At 35.5% G+C, this 20038-nt stretch overlaps 4 protein-coding genes across 5 annotated transcripts; 1 reads left to right on the plus strand and 3 right to left on the minus strand.

Annotated features, from left to right (window-relative positions):
- Positions 1–1173: 1173 nt before the first annotated feature.
- Positions 1174–4616, minus strand: LOC7455782 (4-coumarate--CoA ligase 1). The gene is made up of 5 exons (XM_002297663.4): positions 3294–4616; positions 2175–2373; positions 1838–2051; positions 1636–1738; positions 1174–1523 (listed from the first exon to the last, which is right to left on the minus strand). The coding sequence occupies exons 1-5, from the start codon at positions 4287–4289 to the stop codon at positions 1413–1415; spliced, it is 1623 nt and encodes a 540-aa protein (XP_002297699.2). The 5' UTR covers positions 4290–4616; the 3' UTR covers positions 1174–1412.
- A 2514-nt stretch (positions 4617–7130) lies between these two features.
- LOC18094361 (uncharacterized) lies at positions 7131–11037 on the minus strand. Of its 2 annotated transcripts, XM_052446108.1 has the most exons (6): positions 9557–11037; positions 8602–9056; positions 8238–8482; positions 7834–7976; positions 7608–7746; positions 7131–7517 (listed from the first exon to the last, which is right to left on the minus strand). In XM_052446108.1, the coding sequence occupies exons 1-6, from the start codon at positions 9928–9930 to the stop codon at positions 7449–7451; spliced, it is 1425 nt and encodes a 474-aa protein (XP_052302068.1). In that variant the 5' UTR covers positions 9931–11037; the 3' UTR covers positions 7131–7448. The 2 variants fall into 2 exon arrangements, with proteins under 2 accessions (XP_052302068.1, XP_024446597.1); XM_024590829.2 differs by having other exon boundaries at positions 7131–7746.
- Positions 11038–11160: 123 nt separating this feature from the next.
- On the minus strand, positions 11161–14782 carry LOC18094362 (protein SUPPRESSOR OF GENE SILENCING 3). The gene is made up of 5 exons (XM_024590818.2): positions 14204–14782; positions 12645–13578; positions 12205–12502; positions 11857–12101; positions 11161–11594 (listed from the first exon to the last, which is right to left on the minus strand). Exons 1-5 carry the CDS (start codon positions 14533–14535, stop codon positions 11496–11498), a joined length of 1908 nt encoding a protein of 635 aa, XP_024446586.1. The 5' UTR covers positions 14536–14782; the 3' UTR covers positions 11161–11495.
- A 711-nt stretch (positions 14783–15493) lies between these two features.
- LOC18094363 (E3 ubiquitin-protein ligase RSL1) lies at positions 15494–17218 on the plus strand. Its single transcript, XM_006368596.3, has 2 exons — positions 15494–16546; positions 16803–17218. The coding sequence occupies exons 1-2, from the start codon at positions 15702–15704 to the stop codon at positions 16873–16875; spliced, it is 918 nt and encodes a 305-aa protein (XP_006368658.1). The 5' UTR covers positions 15494–15701; the 3' UTR covers positions 16876–17218.
- The last annotated feature ends 2820 nt before the right edge of the window (positions 17219–20038 follow it).

A 20038-nucleotide genomic window follows, 5' to 3' on the forward strand; every position in this document is an offset into this window, starting at 1 on the left:
TGCCATGCAAGAATATTGTTTGAGGTATGCTAGTTAAAAATCTCTGTAAAACAATCCGTTCTCGTATAAATTTGATCCTACAACAATGAATTTCTAGGATGTGCTAGGATTGAAGTGTGCGCTAAACTAATGATATTTTAAAATCTAATATGTTTAAGAATAAAGTTTTTTGATGGTTAATCATTTAGTTTAGTTTTAGTAATTTAATCTATTCTTTCTGGTCAAGATGTTTATAGTTGACTTGAAGTTTATAGTTGACTTGAAAAGTCTAGGTAGGTGGCTGGTAGTTGGTGTGTAGTGCATCGAGGTGACTTGTAGTTGATACCTGTAAAATGTTATTTTTAATGGATTTTTGATGGATATGAGAATTTTAAAAATATATATGCTAAAAATATTGAGAATGAAGAGATTATGAACCTTGGGCTTGATGGATTTATGAGGTATTTATAGTCAATGAATCTTGTCTTTTAAAAAAAAAAAAAATTCAAGAGTTATTTTATCTTTATAAATTAATATGATATTTCAAGTTGTATTTTATTTAAAATAATATACATTGAATTAGTATAAAATATTAAAATATTTGTGTAGAGATCCTGAAAAATTATCATGAGATTCCTGTGAGTTCTTGAAAAAATCTAAAGATAGTGTTAGATTTAGATGAGTTCTCTGAGCTTGTTTGGAATGAAAAATAGAATCAGTAGCTCTACTTGAATTCAAGTATATTGGACCGGAGATGTGTTCAAGTCCATGGGGATGCATGCAGGTGTGGTGTTGGGCAGCATGAGGAGTTGCTTTGTTTTTTTTCAATCTATATCTCAGACTCTCAGTAGAGTTTTTAGTGTAAAGCTGTAAGCAATATACTTTTAAAATTATGATCAAGGTAAAACGTAGTTGCTACTAGTTTATATATATATATATATATTTGCTTGTAAAAGCGGGGATAGCTTCAAGTTGTTGCTATAGACATTGAAGTCGTCATCGATAATTTTTGTCACCATTGGAACGGATGGATCAACTTAACTCAGTGGTGAAAGCAACTTGTCCCTCCATCCACTGTTTGTCTAATTGATGATGACAAGCAATTATGTTGAAGAGGTTTCTTTATTGCTTTCTGTTGCTGGTGGAACAAATCACCAACTCCATGATGTGTCTTTCCTTACCAAGATCACTTGATTTATCATTAAAAAAACCAAAATATTCAATTGAATTACTCCATATGGCGACAGGAGAACTTATGTTTTCCCAAGTACAAAAGCAACATTAAAGAGCTTGTATACAAGAACAGTAATGTTCTTACGTTTGGTACGTGTCTTTTCCAAGCACGCTTGATTCAACACTACAATGATTCATTGGCATTTTCGCAAGTATTAAAGAAATAAGACAGAGGGTTAAATGTTCAGTAACGTCTTCAGTTATATGCCTGGCAACGTTTCTCTCAGATTCTTCCTAAGGATTTTGCCTGATGGCGCCTTGGGAATTGCTTCAATGAAGAAAACTCGTTTTATTCTCTTGTAGAATATCACCTGCATCATCATGATCATGTTGTGCCCTTGTCAGCAACTAGTGGAAGCACAGCTTGTCGTTTCTCTCTCTCTCAGTTAATAAGAAATAAATTGATTGAAGAGTAGGGTTTACCTGTTTTGAAATATACTGCTTAATTTCATCTTCGGTGGCCTGAGACTTTTCTGATTTCACTACAAATGCAACAGGAACTTCTCCTGCATCCTCATCTTTCATTCTGAAATTGAAATTATTTCCCATGTGAGATTCATATTCAAGGGTTAAGAAACAGGTTACCATTAGAGCGGTAGCTAGGGTGCTGGCCCCTGGCACTTACCCTACTACAGCAGCATCGGATATCTCTGGATGGGCTAGTAACAAAGCTTCGAGTTCAGCAGGAGCAACCTGAAACCCTTTATATTTGATCAATTCCTTCAATCTGTCAACGATGAAAAGCTCATCATCGTCATCGATGTAGCCGATATCGCCTGTGTGCAACCATCCTTCTTTGTCTATTGTTCTTGAGGTTGCCTCAGGGTCATTAAGATATCCTGGACATAAACAAAAGTCCACACAGCATTTCAGAATTATATATATATATATTTTAAAAAAATTAATCAACATAAGATTAAGACTCAATTATCTGATTTTTCAATGGGGAGACTTTTTCTTACCTTTCATGATCTGATCACCCCGGATGCAGATCTCACCAGGCTGGTTCCTCGGTAGAGAGGCCCCTGTTTCTGGGTCAACAATCTTCATCTCTGCATTCCTGACGACAGTCCCACATGCACCTGGTTTTATGTCAAATGGTTCCTTGGCAAATGCCAAGCACATTGCTAGAACAGGTCCTGCCTCGGTCATTCCATATCCCTATTACATCAAATTAAATCATTGATTAGCCTTGCTCTGATATGCATGTTTTCTATTTTAACATTAAAATCTTGGATGCATTAAAGCACAATTCATGCATGCAAGACATGGGAATGATCCAAAAGACAAGTGCATCAGAACATATTAAAATATATTTTTTTAATTTTTATATTATCATATTAAAATCATTAAAAAAAATCAATTTAATACCGTAAAACACAAACTGAAACGTAAAAATAAACACATCCTTGAAAGGCTAAGAATATAACCTATTTTTCAGGTTTTAATACTTGTAATCACTGAGTAGGACACAACTAACCTACAAGGTCTATCTAAATTGCACACATTTATTAACTTTAATGAAGAAAGAGAGACTAATTAATGTCGATTCAAGAGTATTAAATTCGGTCCCTGTATGCTATAACAGAGCCGGCCCGTCGGCTTTGTCCAGCTCAGATACCGGGTGGAGACGTGGAGTCCATGGCTCCATATCTGAGATAGGAGATGGTGGACCTACTTCAATAAAAAAAATCTATGATCATGTCTTATAGATTTCTTTTTATTGGTTTCCAACCCCTTTTCGCAAATAGGTTTTCGTTGATTTTCCCCCTTGATGTTATTCTTAGACCACTAATTTGGAGGAGTATATTAGCAGTATAATAACGTACTTTCTGTCATCCCAGAAGAAAAAAAATATTTCCTGTCATATAGTAAACGCTAAATTATTGAAGAACAGATTTTACCAAGCATTAAATTAGGAGAATATACGTTTAAAACCAGATAAAAAGATGCCCCCCTTTCGAAGGATTGTAGTTTTCAGTTGATCAAAAAAGAATGGGGAAAATGATAGAGATAATCGAACAATTTTTTTTTAAAAAACTGTAGATATGATGTAAGAAAAATGAAGGGGGCATGCATACCTGACCAAGTCTGGCCTGAGGAAACTTAGCTCTGACAGTATCTTCAAGTTCCTTGCCCAATGGAGCCCCTCCAGATTTTATCATCCTCAAAGAAGACAAGTCGTGCTTGTCAAAATCAGGTGACTTAGCAATTGCCAACATCACAGGTGGAACAACTGGTGCTATAGATACCTTGTACTTCTCAATCAATCCCAGCAGAGTACCAATATCAAACTTTGGCATTATCAAAATCGAGGCACCAACTCTCAGCCCACAAAGCATTATTGAATTCAGAGCATAGATATGGAACATAGGCAACACACACAAAATCACATCTTCACTGTGAAAATACAGGTTAGGATTGTCTCCATCTACTTGTTGAGCCACACTGGTTATTAGCCCTTTGTGTGTTAGCATGACCCCTTTTGGTAACCCTGTAGTCCCTGATGAATAAGGCAATGCTACAACATCATCAGGACTAAAGTCGACCTGGGGCACTTCATTTTCGTCAGCCTGTGTTAGCTCTGAAAAGTGCAAGCACCCATCTGGGGCAGAGTCTACGCACATGACCTTAACATCACTTTCTCGTGCAAAATCTTTAACCTTCTCGTAGTAACAAGCCTGTGTTATCAAAAGCTTTGCTCTTGAGGCCTTGGCATGTTTTGCTAGCTCTGCAGGGGTGGAGAAAGGATTGGCAGCGGTGACAATGGCACCTCTGTGTGAAGCGCCTAGGAAAGCAAGCACGAATTCAGGTGAACTTGGTAGGAAGAGCATGATCACGTCACCTTGTTGAATACCAATCTTGTTAAGACCAGAAGCAACTCTTCTTGCTGTGAGCTCAACGTCAGCATAGGTGCAGACATCTCCGTTTGCGCCATTTATCAGGCAAGGTTTTGATGAATACTTAGACAAGTTTTCAAGAACGTATGAATGCAGAGGAAGGTTTTTCGGGATGTAGATGTCTGGTAATTTTGAGCGAAAGATGAATTCTTCTTGTGAATTCATTATGGCGTCCATTGCGGGCTAAAGATGCAGAGGGAGAGATGGTGAGTTTTAGGTGCTCTCTGTTTTTTTATGGTAGGAGACCTGAGAAAGCAGAGTGCAGAGCACTCATGCTGATATAGACTTGGTTGGCATGGAGGGCGGGGGTTGGTGAAAGGACAAATTGGGTATTATGGAGTTGTTGGGGGGTAATATAGGGAAAACATTGATTGAAAAATGGGTTGCGTTTGGTGAAGAATCTGTGGAGTTGGGTTGGTGAGATTAGGGTTTTAATGGCGAGGAACGGTGGTGGGTTCCCATTTGGGTTGGTTATGAAAGTGGCCTTTTGACTTGAGAGAGGGTGGCTTGTCCTCCACCTGTCCTTTCACAGACCACCGATCCATTATATTTTATGCACTAATTTATTTGTCAGCACTTGTGCCTCTCCTCTCTCACCTACTGCCTAAAAATTAAAATACAAATTTAGTTGAGGTACGCGTAAACTGACTCGGACATCCACGTTAAACTAAAAAAAAAATTACTAATTTAGTGTTTAGACATGTATTTTAACAATTAGGAAGTGCTTTATTAGAATTTTTTTTAATTAATTTTAATAGTTGTCTTGGCGAGTTGGAATAATAGCCGTTAAATCTAGCCCAATTATACAAGTTTATAAGAGAAATTTGAGATTTTTAGAGGTTAATCATGTTATATTTCTAGTTATATCAAATAAGATATTAATTTAATAAGATATTTTGTGATTTAATTGACTTGTTTAAATCCAATAAAAATTTGATTAAATTATCAAAAATACTATCATTTTAATTAACAACAATTGATTAGACAACCCGTGAATTAACTTGATAATTTAATAATCTAAATCTTTTTAAATCTAGTTTTTAAATTGAGTTGTGATGCTTCCAAGTCGAGTAGTAATTTGACAACTGGTCACCTCACTCTGATCTTTTTAATTTAATTTACAAAATTAAAGAGAATAATTAATTAGTTTTTGAATCTAGATGAACTATTTAATTCATTTTACAAAATTAGAGAGAATAATTTATAATTTACTCACATATGAGAGTGTAAAAAATTTGGAGCCAAGGGCTAAACACAAAAGTTACCTTGATTAAATGGATTTTACCATAATATGAACGGGTCAAGTAAATTTTTATTTCATCATTCAAATTATTAAAAAAACAATAAAATTAAATTTTACATTAATATATTTTTTCCGCAAAAGGGTTCGAGTTCAAGACCCTAATTTAATTTTTTCAAAGAAAAGAACAATATTTAAAGCTATATCTTATTGACAAAGTATGTATATCTAACATGAATCTACAAAACCTATTTTATAAACAAATCATTCCGACAAATATTATTCATTTATATATATAATTTTCCCGTCATCATGAGAAATCACACCAACAAAAAACTAGTGCTGGACATATCTCAATCACAACTACCCTATGAACCTTCATCATGGCCATGGTCCTCAATCCTCATGCATATATATATATATATATATAGATATAAAGGAGGAGTGACCTAACTTCTGTTTCCTTTGTATTCATGCCAACGTCATTAAATGATTAGGAGTGATCCCATGCAACCAATCCTACAGCAAAATCGAGAGTAAGCAAGACTTTCCAATGAACGCAGAAGCTGTCCAAGTCGATGGGCGTCGGAGGAATTTGACCTGACATGGAGTTGGTGGAGCTTAAAGGGAATGCTTCTTTAAATAATCGAATCAAATTGCACGAAAGCTCGGAATAGGAACTTGTTGGGTCCAAGTCAAAGAGGAGAAGTCCTCTTAATCTTTTTATCCATCTTCAACATTACTTGTTTCTTTTCTTTACTTATCATATAAACAACTAAAACATTGGGTGTTTTGAATGATATTTTTATTTTCTTTTTCATTTTGATGTGTTTAAAGTTGGTGTTAAAAATACATTTTAATCCCTTAACCTATAAAGTTAGATTTTTTCGGGTCCTTATATTTTTTTAATTTCAATTTTGAATCATAATTTTATTTTTGTTATTTTTAAGTCTCTGATTTTAAAAGGAGAAAAAAATCTTTGTTAGAATCCGGTGTAAAAAGAAAAAATTATTGTTTTTGTATATTCCGACCATCAAATTGATTGATATTAATGTACTCGGATTTTATTTGATGAAATAATCGAGTTTTTAATTATCTTTTTAAATATTTCATCACATAAAATATATATTTTTTATCCGATCCATAATAAAAAGTGGGTTAGACTAAAAGATTTTCGCCAATAATGTTTTTTCCGACCACTACCGCATGTGAGAATTTTTTGGTCCAAGTCGATAAGCCCCGTCTGAGAAATTTGACCTGACATAGAGTTGGTGGAGCTTAATGGAAATGCATCTTTAAAAAATCGAATCAAATTATACAAGTTCAAAGCTCAAGATAGAATCTTGTTCGGTATCCTGTCTCGGTCAATGAAGAGAAATCCAAGGAACAAGTAGCAACAAAAAAAAAAACAAGAACATGTGGAACAATCTCCTTAAAAATAAATCTGGACCTGTAAAATAATTAAGCTCGACAATAGCATAATCATCCAAAACCAGCTAGTTTCCTCATCTCTTCCTTATCACCTAAACTCAAATTAGTTCAAATTACAAATCATGTACTCTTGTCCAACTTTTAATTCACATCATGCAATATAGTCATAAAACTTGGTCTCGGTGACCCGCAGCCAGCTGACTTAGAGTTTTCATTTTGAATCGAGTTTTTATTTATCAAAATAATATCATTTTATTTTGATAAAAAAAAGAAAGATTTATATTCACCAAATCCTGCTCTTATAACTATGTCATGCAGGAAAATATAATATTCAACTGCTAAATGAGTGGAGGCACAATTAAAAACATGTATACAATAAGTGGTAATCAAACATCTAAGAGCAATACATGCAACGGTCACAGTTCCTCAGGGAACTTGGGATACAAGTTCTAGGCATAATTGTAGCCACAAATTACTTATCGTTCCACACAATTATTCACAACATAATATAATTGATTTAAAGCAATGCAGGTAGGCAAATTGCATTTCTCTGCATGTTAATCTCCTCAAATGCAAAGAAATTGTTCTGCTTACAGACTGGTGATGGATAACAAGGCCGAATAGTTCACAACGAAAAGGAGGTGCTGTTGGGCTGAAACAGGTGTTTAAAACTTCAACCTTAATGCAGCCTGAAGCCTTTGTCTCTCAGCCCGCATGCTCCTCAATCTTCTTTTCTGCTCCATCACAGAATCATAAACATTACTGGGGTCTTCTGTTTCAAGAGAATTCTCCATGAGTTTCACATACAGATTTCCTAGACTGACCTCTTCCTCTTCCTTGCCTTCATCTTGTCCTCCTCGTTCCTCTGCTAGCTTTCCTTTCTCAGCTACTTCCTTCTCTTTCTTTTTATTCACTCTGGACATGAATCTGGACCTGGCTCTGGACATGGCAGTTTCCTGCACTCTGTACAAGAAATGATGGAGTGAAGAGAACCCTACTGAAACAAAAAATTGTGATTTATATCTAGCAATAAAGGTGCCAGTTATATACCCGTATTTGTCATCCTCTGTATTCCTAGGACTTTCATTGGATTCATGGACGTTTTCATGCTCCTCCTCATCTGGGCTCTCTTTATCTCTTTTTTCAAGAATAATCTTTATTTGGTCCTTGAAAAATTGTTCTTGAAAGTCCATCTTAGGAAAAGAATTGTTATGATCAGTCAAAATGGATTAACGGACATGCAGAGATTATTCAGTTAAAATCAAAATCATGTAAGCAAAACAGGTCAAAGCAACGAGAAGCTACACCTCTAGCACTAGATATCATGTAAGGAATATGGAGGTAACTCATCATGAATAACTAGCATGGTTTTCATGGACAGTAGTGATTGTTTAACTAGAGAATTATCAGAAAAGGCAAGACATATAAGCTCATGAGCTTTCGGTAACTATTACCTCTTCCTTGTTCTGTTCATGCTGCAATTTGATTTTCTGTCTCAAAACATCAATTTCCCTCATTGCATTTTCCAGCCTCTCCCTCATTATGACATTTGATTCTTCAAGAAGTTTTAGGTGCCTTTGTTCTTCAGCTACCTTGTTGTTCATCCAGATAAACTGGTGACTGTCCTCAGTCGTTTTCCTGATCTGGTTCACAGCCATTTCTTGGTGTGATCTCATTTCACATTTCAGCATGGGGTTACCTGCCGATCAATGGCACAGCATGTCATTTAGATTTTAGAGTATATATGATTTATTGGCAGAATTTTAGATTCAATGGCACAGAATTGAGCAGATAAAACTACTTGAATACAATCAATACCTCCTCGCGTGTTACTTATTTGTCCCACACATGACCTATCTAGAGATCGTGCAGCAGTGCTCTTGAAATATCTGGGGCATGTTCGGAAGCCTCCTTTTCCTCTGTCAACTGCCATCTCAGAATCAGCATTACTTGTGATGGCTTGATTCTGATCCATGTCTGTATGTCCCCATGCTTTAGGATTAGGATTCTGTGGACCCTGCTGTTTTGCGGCAATGGTTTCAGCCATTTTCACATGCTTACTTTCATTAAACCCCAACTCACCTTCATCTGGTGCTGAGTTGAGACTGATAACTTTCACTGCACCAGGACATACTGATTCAGCTTCAGTCTTTGGTGTCGGATTACCATTACTGGCATCAACAGTGAGAGACTTGCCAGTGTCATTTCTAGAACTCGTGTCCATACTCAACTCTTGGCTGCACCATTCCTTTTCTAAAAGTTCCAAAGTTTTGCTGTAAAAAATTATTCAAAATTTTTAAAACACAGCAGTTCTTGAAACAAACTCAATTAAGTGATGACACTTTTCTGTGCGAGGAAACAAAAAATTAAAGAAAATTCTGCCTAACTGAACGACCAATGAAAAGGCTCTGAACTTGATAGATCATTCTTTTACTAATAGCCAAAAATTACATTTCTTGGGTTTATCTTAAATTATGGGCAAAAGTGAGAAAATAAATACTCATGTATATAATCCATATAAAAATCTAAAGTTGTCACATTTTAGGATAAGAGTTCTCTGGGAGTGCTTACATTCTCTATATTTTGGTGGCTAGAGATTGAGTTATTTTGGGATTTTGGATGAAAGAGCAATTTTGTATGACATCTTGTAATCTTCTATTTTCTGTGAATTTAGTAACATCATCAACAAGCTCATATAATAAAGACATAATAGCAATAATGTTTTGGACAAGACATTCAATATATGCTGTTCTCAAATTTAGAACTTACTGACCTGCAGCCTAAGCAAAATATCAGACCAGAGCTCTCATTTTTAATGATCTGATACTTTTCCTTCCTTTCCAGGCACATGTCACAGGAACATAGAGATGGTTCACCCTTTTCTAGCACTCGCGGCGGTGGTTCAATCTTGTGTCCTGAAATTGCTTCCATGTTGGTCTTGGACGGAGTTGATGATGGCACATTGCTTGGCATCTGACAACTGATCAAAGAAGCCTTTAGAGCCTCTTGGAACTGTAATTCTTCAGCAAATTGAGCATCTAACAGAGCACGTAAAATTTCATCTTCTGAATCATTTTGCTGCAAGAAAGATGGAAAGTAACCATCATTGTTAATAAAAGGATCAAAGAAGGCGGGTTCTATTGCCATGTTATCACAAAATCTGTCTTCAACCTTGATCCTCTTCTCTCACACTGCACCAGTGTCTCTCAACATCTACTACTTAAATGTCTGTCAAGAACTTACTATGGAAGCTGTTTCTTGGGCAACTTCCTCGAGGGTTCAACACTTTTGTACCTTTGATTGACTTGCTTTACATGGCTTTTCCTAGCCAAGGAGTGTAGGCCAGGCACGCGTTATGGCCTTTTGTCCTTTTCCTATCATTTAGTGGAAAGGAAAAAAAAATATTGGAGGCGATCAACCAAAAAAGGGGGATTTGCATCACTCATAAAAAATAAAAAAATCATCCCTTATACACTACATAATGGGAGGAGATAATTCCAATTAATTGAAACTGAGCTCAACAACGAATTTAGCTACAAAAAGTTTGATTCGTCTACATAAAAACATAATAAATTCTATTGATTTGGGCTAGTGCTATATTTGATCCCCTGCTAGAAATTATATCTTTGTTAGGTCTCTTCTGTCTCAGTCAATGAAGAGAAATCTCTTAATCTTTTTATCCATTTTCAACATTACTCGTTTCTTTTCGTAAATTTAAATCGTGTACAATTACTATGCGATCACATTTTTTTATATGAAACACAACTAAGAGATTCTATTAATTAATTAATTCACATCATGCAACATGGTTAGAAAACTTGACCCAGTGCAGATGGAGAGAAGAGGGTTGCTGTCCTTCTGCTGGTGTGGACCGGTCTGGTTTGGGGGCTGCTGTTGGGTTTGTTATAGGTGATACGCTTTGGGCAGTGGGCGAGGCTGGTGGGTTCTTAGGCAGCAGAGCAGTGAATGCTGATTCTATTACCATGGAGGTTTATGGGAAAGAGGTTTGTTTTCTTGAAACAATTTTCTTCTGGTTTGGTCTTAGTTACTGGATTTGTGGTGTGGATGAGCTTGTCTGTTGGCGTGTGGCTGTGCGGCAGTGGCTGTGTGGTGGCTGGTGGAAGAGGGCCGGGTGGCTGGTCTGTGGGTGGAAGATGAACAGGGGCTAAGGTTTTGGTCAAAATAATGGCGTATTTAGCTGAGTGTAACTTTGTTTTTTTTAGATCACATGTTCACAAATCTAGGGTTTACGATGTGTTCTGAATTTTCGAGAATGTGAACAAGTTCATGGATTGTTTAATTATGAGAATAATTAAAAGTTTATTGATGCGTGCGGGATAATAAAAAAAATGGAGAAAAGAAGAAAAAGTCCGATAATTCCAATTAATTGAAACTGAGGGAAAATCCGCTATTTTATTAAATCATAAAAAAAATCTAATATTTTAAAAAATAATACATAAATATTAAAATTAGAACAAACAACTAAACTTATACCACACTAAATAAAATATTCAACAATAATTAAATTAAATCCAACAAATAAATCAAAATAAAATCCCAAATATTCCCGTAAATATAATATCTAATAATAATAAAATTAAATCCAATAAATAATCCCGAATAAAATAGAATAACATAAAAATTGAGCTATCCTCCATCATCATGGACTATACAGACGTGTGAGCCATGTCTTGAGTGTGATGTCTCCATTATTACTCCTCGTCTGGGCTCTGAGGATCCCCTCCCTCTTTATCTCTTTCTTCAAGAATAATCTTTATTTGGTCCTTGAAAAATTGTTCTTGAAAGTCCGTCTTAAGAAAAGAGTTGTTACGATCAGTCAGAATAGATGAAGGGACATGCAGAGATTATTCAGTTAAAATCATGTAAGCAAAACAGGTCAAAGCAATGAGAAGCTACACCTCTAGCACTAGATATCATGTCAGGAATATGGAGATTACTCATCATGAATAACTAGCATAGTTTTCATGGACAGTAGTGAATAATGATTGTTTAGCTAGAGAATCATCAGGAAAAGCAAGACATATAAGCTCATGAGCTTTCGGTGACTGTTACCTCTTCCATGTTCTGTTCATGCTGTAATTTGATTTTCTGTCTCAAAATATCAATTTCCTTTTTTGCATTTTCCAGCCTCTCCCCCATCATGACATTAAATTCTTCAAGAAGTTTTCGGTGCCTTTGTTCTTCAGCTAGCTTGTTGTTCATCCAGATAAGCTGGTGGCTGTCCTCGCTCATTTTCCTGATCTGGTTCACAACCATTTCTTGGTATGATCTCATTTCACATCTCAGCTTGGGCTTACCTACAGATCAATTGCATTGCATGTCACTTGAGAGAGTATAGAGTATATATGATTTATTGGCAGAATTTGAGGTTCGCGAAAGTTCAAGTTAAGCAAATAGAACCTTTTGAATACTGGTTGAAACAATCCACGTCTTCTTTCATTGCCATGAAACCATGAAGTTGGCGCTCTTCATTTGGTAGGAAGTAGACTGGACGATGATTACAAGTATCTCTACCTGTTCCTTGTTCTTCAAAATGCTTATGCAGGCGCTCTGCCTCTAAAAAGCCCCTTGCTGAGCTCTCAAAAATCAAAACACTAATCCCACGATGTCCCTGCCGATTGTAAGCTTGTTGAACCTTCATGATAGCGTCATATGAGCTGAAGGAGTCGAGCAGCTCTTTGCCTGTCATGCCAACCCACTGAAATCCATTTTGGTGCAAGAAATAGTTGATTAGATCATAATCAGATACATTATTTTTGAAACAATGACAATTAATTAAATACCGAACAGCATTTCTGTCTTCATTTCTTTCTGTGAATGTGAGAACAGGACACACATACCTTATTGTTCTCATCTTTCTTAAGGCTAGTATTTCTAATGATGACCATAGGAGGCCAAACAATCTCATCATTTTTCTTCTCATCTTTTATACCTCTCCATTTACTCAACACTTTGGCAGCAGGAATGTCAGAAGTTCCCTTAGTGCATAACTTCTCTTCCAACAGCTGTGCGAATTCCTGGTGGAGCTTCACCCTTTTTCCTAGTTTGGTTTTGGCATGTAATATCAGGGCCCGCAGGCCTTGGTACCATTTGTTAGCACCAGAACCTCCTTGGCATACAGGACAGTGCCACTGCCTGGTAGGTTCATTGACATCCGCAGGTGCCAATTTCTCCAATATCCCAAAGAATTCCTTCAACAGTGGTCTCTTCTTGGTATTCTCAGGGCTCTTTTCAGATGGATCGGAATCAGAACCAGATTCATCATTATCATCAAAAGCATCAGAGTCAGAAAGATCATCCACCACGTCAATAAGATTATTCTGAATACCATTTGCAACTCTTTCTTGGCCAGCGTCTGAACCCTTTCCTGGAGTACGATCAATACCTCCTCGCGTATTACTTATTTTTCCCAGAGGCGGCCTATCTAAAGATCGTGCAGCAGTGCTCTTGAAATATCTGGAGCGTGTTTGGAAGCCTCCATTTCCTCTGTCAGCTGGCATCTCAGAATCAGCATTACTTGGAATGGCTGGATTCTTATCCACGTCTGTATGTTCCCATGCTTTAGGATTAGGACTCTGTGGACCCTGCTGTTTTGCGACAATGGTTTCAGCCACTTTCCTATGCTTACTTTCATTAAACCCCAACTCACCTTCATCTGGTGCTGAGTCGAGACTGACAGCTTTCACTGCACCCTTGGCAGTGTCATTTCTAGAACCCATATCCATACTCAACTCTTTGCTGCAGCATTCTTTTTTTGACAGTTCCAAAGTTTTGCTGTGAAAAATTAGTCAAAAAATTTAGAATACAGCAGTGCATGAAACAAAACTCAATTAAGTGATGACAAACTTTTCTGTTCGAGGAAAAAAAAATTAAAGAAAATTCTGCCTAACTGAACAGACCAATGAAAAGGCTCCTGAACTTGATAAATCATTCTTTTACTAATAGCTAAGAATTACGTTCATCTCTTTCCCTTTATGTAAAATTGTTGCTGATTAATATGGAAGTTTTAAACAACACTCTTCTGAAATTCATCTGTATAGTCTGCCCGGAAAGTGGGAATTTGTAGCGATATTTCGAAAAGTTATAGTTTAGTTTCGATGGATTAAACCCTTTGAGAGGATATTGCTTGTTTATACTCAAACTATTGTGATGTTGGCCTTAGCAATTAACATTTAGTGGCAAATTCTACTGCTCCTTATCAGTTTATCAGTCAGGTCAAATCCCCTCACTGCTTTACACAGTAAACTTCTACAGGACTAAAGGCCTAATGGTATGTAAAAGTGGGTATAGCTCAATGTAATAACATCATCAACAAGCTCATATAATAAAGACATACTAGCAATAATGTTTTGGACAGAATATTTACTATATGCTGTTCTCAAATTTAGAACTTACTGACCTGCAGCGTAAGCAAAATATCTGACCAGAGCTCTCATTTTTAATGATCTGATACTTTTCCTTCCTTTCCAGGCACATGTCACAGGAACTTAGAGATGGTTCACCCTTTTCTATCACTCGCGGTGGTGGTTCAATCTTGTGTCCTGAAATTGCTTCCATGTTGGTCTTGGACGGAGTTGATGATGACACAATGCTTGGCATCTGACAACTGATCAAAGAAGCCTGTGGAGCCTCTTGGAACTGTAATTCTTCAGCAAATCCAGCTTCTAACAGAGCACGTAAATTTTCATCATTGTTAATAGGAAGATCAAAGAAGGCTGGTTCTGTTGCCATGTTCTTCTCACAAATCTGTCTTCAACCTTGATCCTTTTCTCTCACAATGCACCATTGTCTCTCAACATCACCACTTAAATATCTGTCAAGAACTTACTTTGGAAGCTGTTTCTTGGGCAACTTCCTTCGAGGGTTTAACACGTTTGTGGTTACTTCGGAAGTTGTTTCTCGGACAACTTCCCTTGAGGGTTTAACACTTCTGTAGCTTTGATTCACTTGCTTTACATGGCTTTTCCTAGACAAGGAGTGCAGGGTCAGGCACGCGTTATGGCCTATTGTCTAACATAAAAAATGGGAGTAGATAAACAAAGAAAAAGGAGTTAATTATATCTTTATTTTGAGATAATTCCAATTAATTGAAACTGAACCGAATAATGAATTTAGCTACAAAAAGTTTGATTCATCTACATAAAAGCATAATAAATTCTATTGAATGGGGTTATTGCCGTATTTGATCCCCTGCTAGAAATTATATCTTTGTTTGGTCCTTACAATATGTACTTCACTCTAATATCATCCCTTAACTACTCATTTCTTAAATAATTAGTCCTTCTCAACTGCCATATTAACAAGCATGACAATTGATGGAAGGATCACATGGCACATAATTCCAAGTAAGGAGACGACACTGAAGACAGGACCTGTCCTCGACTCTCTCTGCAAAAGATTTGAGTAATTTCTTAAATTTGGAGCAAATGATGGAATAATATATGATGTTGCTGATAATTAACAAAATAAATATATAATATAGATAGATAGATAGATAAAATATTCTCCATGGAATATGTGATCAGCCTATTTATCTTCAAGACTAAAAAAACAATGAAAAATAAGGGTAAGGACATCAAGGAGAGAAAATCAAGAGTGTAGGGACCGAATGTACCATTAACCTCACGAATCTTTGAAAATATGCAATTAATGTGAACCGAAGAGTCTTCTTGGACCAGGATTTAGGAAAGCAAAAGGAAGCTTTGCAATAAAGTGGCAAACACACTGTGCACAGAGTCCTAGGCCATGTCAAACAAAGGTTAAATAACAACCCCCCGTATTAAGCAGTTAACCTAGCGGTTTCCAGTGGCAGGAGACTTCTTCTAAGCGAAGTCACTTCTACAGGGACGTCATCTGATCTTGAACCATAGAGTGACCGGTGGTTAATTTGTTATAACATGGCACAACAATCCCTTGCCCCCTCTGAGCTTGATTTTGTTGATGATTTTTACTTCTCGGCGCTCTTTGATGAAGAGCAAGAAGGAGGAGGAGGAGAAATCTTTGAAGTATCAGATGCCAAATATGCAGAAGAGTTGCAATTCCAGGAGACTTTAATGGGTTCTGTCATCGTTTCTCAAATGAAAAGCATTGGGCCATCACCGATGATGATAGAAGGAATCCCAGTAGTGCTTCCTATTTCAGATCAGCCTATGCGTGTGGAGATCATCGATTTAGAAGCCGGTGAGTCTTCTTTAAGTTTCTGTGAGATTTGTGCTGAGAGAAAAGAGAATGATCAAATGTTCAAAACTGAGAGCTGTGTTCACTCATTTTGCAATGACTGCATAAGCAGACATGTGGCCACTAAGGTCCAAGACAACATTAGAATAGTTACTTGCCCTGGATTGAGCTGCAGGGCTGTCCTTGAAATGGACACCTGCAGGCCTGTACTGACTAGGGGAGTGATTGATCGTTGGGAGAACGCATTATGTGAAGAGATGATTAATGCATCCCAGAGGTTTTACTGTCCATTCAAGGATTGTTCAGCTTTGTTGGTTGATGATAATGAAGGAGAAACAATTAGAGAATCTGAATGTCCCTTCTGCCATAGATTGTTCTGTGCTCAGTGTTCTGTGCCTTGGCATCCCGGGGTTGATTGTGATGAGTACCAGAGGCTGAATGAGGACGAGAGAGGGAGAGAAGATCTCATGGTGAGGGAACTTGCTAAGGACAAGCAGTGGGGTAGATGTCCTAAGTGCAAGTTCTATGTGGAAAGAACAGAAGGTTGTCCTCACATGGTCTGCAGGTCAGTTTGTCTTTCGTTGTCATTACAATTCAAAACTTGTTTATTACTACATAATTTTTCTTTAATTACAACAGTTTCTGTCACTGATGATACTTTACTCATTGCTAATTTTAACCAAACATTGTGATTTGTATAGATAGGAGCATAGAGAAAGATGCCTCAAACTGCAACTATAAACAGCATTTAGTAACTTTGAACTACATATCTATGCAAGTACACTGGAGTTTCTTTTCTTAACAAATGATCATAAATGCAGGTGTAGGTTTGAGTTTTGCTATGGGTGTGAAGAACAATGGGGCCCAACTCATGGAGGATGCACTAGGATATAAGAAGCAGACCAAGCCTCAGAGAAGTGGTATCACCATCAACCACGGTGTAAAGAAGAAACTACTAGTAAGTTGTTTTTAGGTATTCAGCAAGAAGGTGTGTCAAGGAATGAAGCTACAGTTGCTATGCTATTTGCATCTTGTAATGGTCTGACTGCAAAATGTATTAAGAAATTTCTAATGCTCTAGCCTCTGTCGGTCTATTTCTTCTTCTTTCACTTTGTTCTTGCTGTTTTTTTCTTTTCTTTTCCTTTCAGACAAGTCTCTCCATCAATGCTATCTGCAACTTAAGTAAGATTTTGATGACAAATTTGATATAATTGAGTGCTGTAGCTTTGTTCTCCCTGATGCAATTGTTAACTTTATGCTTTGTGAGATTCATGCAGAATCTTTCATCCATTTCAGAGGAGTATATAATGCCTGTCAAGTTCTTGCAACTCTTAGTTTAAGGATATCACTCACATGACCATAACTAGGAAAAATATTTCCCGTGACTTGTGAGAGAGTTTAGCCATTTTCTAAGCTATCTTGCCCGAGTTGCAGCGAGTTTTTCTTCTTCTTTTTTTGCCATCACCATTGCACCAAAGATCCATGGTTAAAAAACCTTCATATATGTTCATCCCGTTCCACGAGTTTCTCACCCCCATCCTGTAAATATTGGTGAGGAAAGGACAGAGGCATTGTAGAAGCCATCCATTAATTTCCTGAAAATTTTCCCATCCTGTAAATTTCTTTCGTTCACACTTGACCATGATGCTTCTCGATTGAATTTGGTGAGGAAAGGCAGTGGCAAAGGCATTGTGGAAGCCATTAATTAAGTTCCTGAAAAAATTCCACGAAAATGACCTTCAATTGCCCGAGGTATAAGCAATGTATGAGAGAAGGCTTGACAACACTGATGAATTTTCTTAATTTTTTATTTGAGTTTTTCTATTTTTATGTTTGTTATTCAAAATTTTAAGTGTTGATTTTTAAAGTTTTTTTTTTAATATATCAAATAATATTTTTTTATTTTTAATATCAATATATTTAAAATTTAAAATAAATATATTATTAAATTAGCATTAAAGTCGAATACCAAAAGTTAGTGGCGTCGAAGAAATGCCCCGGCAAAAGTAACCACTCCAATAATTAATTCAGTGTATATTTTAAGATAAAACAAAACGACTAAAATAGTCGGTTTAACTATTGATATAATTAATATATTTTTTAATTATATAATAATATCTTCGTGTCGTGGCCGAGTAGACGACAGTACATGTCTTAGTTTAAGGTTAGAGTGTTTGATTAGTGATGGGAATGATATGGAGCTCAGTTGATGAGCGTGCGTGTCTTAGTTTAAGTTTTATAGACGACAAACGACATGTCATTTATGCGGTTTTTTTTTTTTTTTAAAGGATGACTTTTTTTCACTTTGTTCATCAAATTTTTCTTCTTCTCGATTCACTTCTTTTATGGACATATTGATGGCCAATTCGCCCTAGTTGGGTAAACAAAAGAAGGATTGAAAGCTGGAGCATCTAAGTGAAAATAGATGGTAATTTCAAAGTTTGCATGAAAAGTTTAGTTTGGTCACTGTAATTTTTTACTTCTTTTCTTTTTAATCCTTTTGATTTTTAAAAAATTAATTTTGGTCCTGAGTATCAGTTTTTTTTTTAATTCCTTATTTGAGAGAGGATAGAAAGAGCTTTTATAATTCCAATGATAGAAAGAGCTTTTGGAATTCTAATGATAGAAAAAAAAAATCTCGGTTAATACTAACGACATGTCATATGTCCTTTATAAAAAGAAAAAAAAAATACAAGCCAAGCACGCGGATTTTCTTCAGGCCTATGCATCAAGGCCTTGTTGGAACATACCCTTTTTTAAAAAAAATAATTAGACAAAAAGATCAAATTATCTTTGTATATAATATATTAGAAACTCAAATAAAAAATAGATCTCTCATCCAAACATAATTTCTCTCACTTCAAATATCAAAAAATCTATAGATGAATGTAATTTCAATCAAATTATAGAAAGCTAGGGGTAATTCTTCTATTTTTATATCATTATTTAAATTTTCAAATTTTAAGAGATATAAACTCATTTTTTTTAATTTATAGTGTAAATGACATATTAAGACATGTTAATTTTTTTTTTAAATATATGATAAATAGTATTTTTAAATATTAATTTATATTTTAAAAAATCAATAAATTCTATCATGATTTTAATATTCAAATCTAAGATCTATTTGTTTACATGATATGTTGTGTGGGGGGGAGGGGGGCATCATCCACCAAACACTATCTTTTAAGACAATATTTGAAAGATCTCAACGTTCTTTATACGGTGATACGACATGTTTTCTAAGATTGACAACGGTTTATCGTCGACAATCATTTATTTATTTTTCTTGTTCTTCTTCTCTTCTCCTCGAGTTTTGTACCATTGCTACAAAATCTCAAAACAACCCCTTTAATTTTTTCTTCCTTGACCTTTGATCCCTATACTTTCAATTTTTTTATTATTTTAGAATAATCTATAAAATTATAAATGCTTTACCCAACTATTTTTTAGTCTATAAATAATTTATCAAATTACAAATATTTTTTAATTTCACCCCTTTATGATTTTTTTAATCTATTAATTTTTTTTTTTTTTTTTGTCTTTAAAATTTAGTCATAATTCTTTTAATTGCTATTTATTTTATTTGAGATAATTTTTTATTTTTTAAAAAATTGCATCATTCTTAGGTTTTTCCTATCAAATTTTATCTTCGTTATTTTTGTTGGTTTTGTTGTTTTTTTAATATATTTTTTATCGATCTCATCCTTCAAAATTAAATTTGTTGAAAATTAGGCTTTTTAATTGAATTCGAGTCAAAGATTTCACGAGTTGCAACTTTTAGAAATTAGACCAGGTTTAAAAGGTTCACTGGATTTGCTTAATTTTTTTTTATCTTTTCCTAAACCGATGTTTTCTTACTTTTTATCCTTTTTTTGTTTTGTTAATTTTTTTGGTTTGATTCTATTGGGTTAGCTCTCAACAATTTCTTTCTATTCCATCCCTTATAATTTTTTAATCTATAAATAATCTATCAAATTAAAAATATTTTTCAATTTCATCCCATATGAGTTTTTAATCTTTCAAATTTAGTCATCATTCTTTTAATTATAATTTA

The sequence above is a fragment of the Populus trichocarpa genome, chromosome 1 (assembly GCF_000002775.5).
Source record: "Populus trichocarpa isolate Nisqually-1 chromosome 1, P.trichocarpa_v4.1, whole genome shotgun sequence".
Taxonomy (NCBI): Eukaryota; Viridiplantae; Streptophyta; class Magnoliopsida; order Malpighiales; family Salicaceae; genus Populus; species Populus trichocarpa.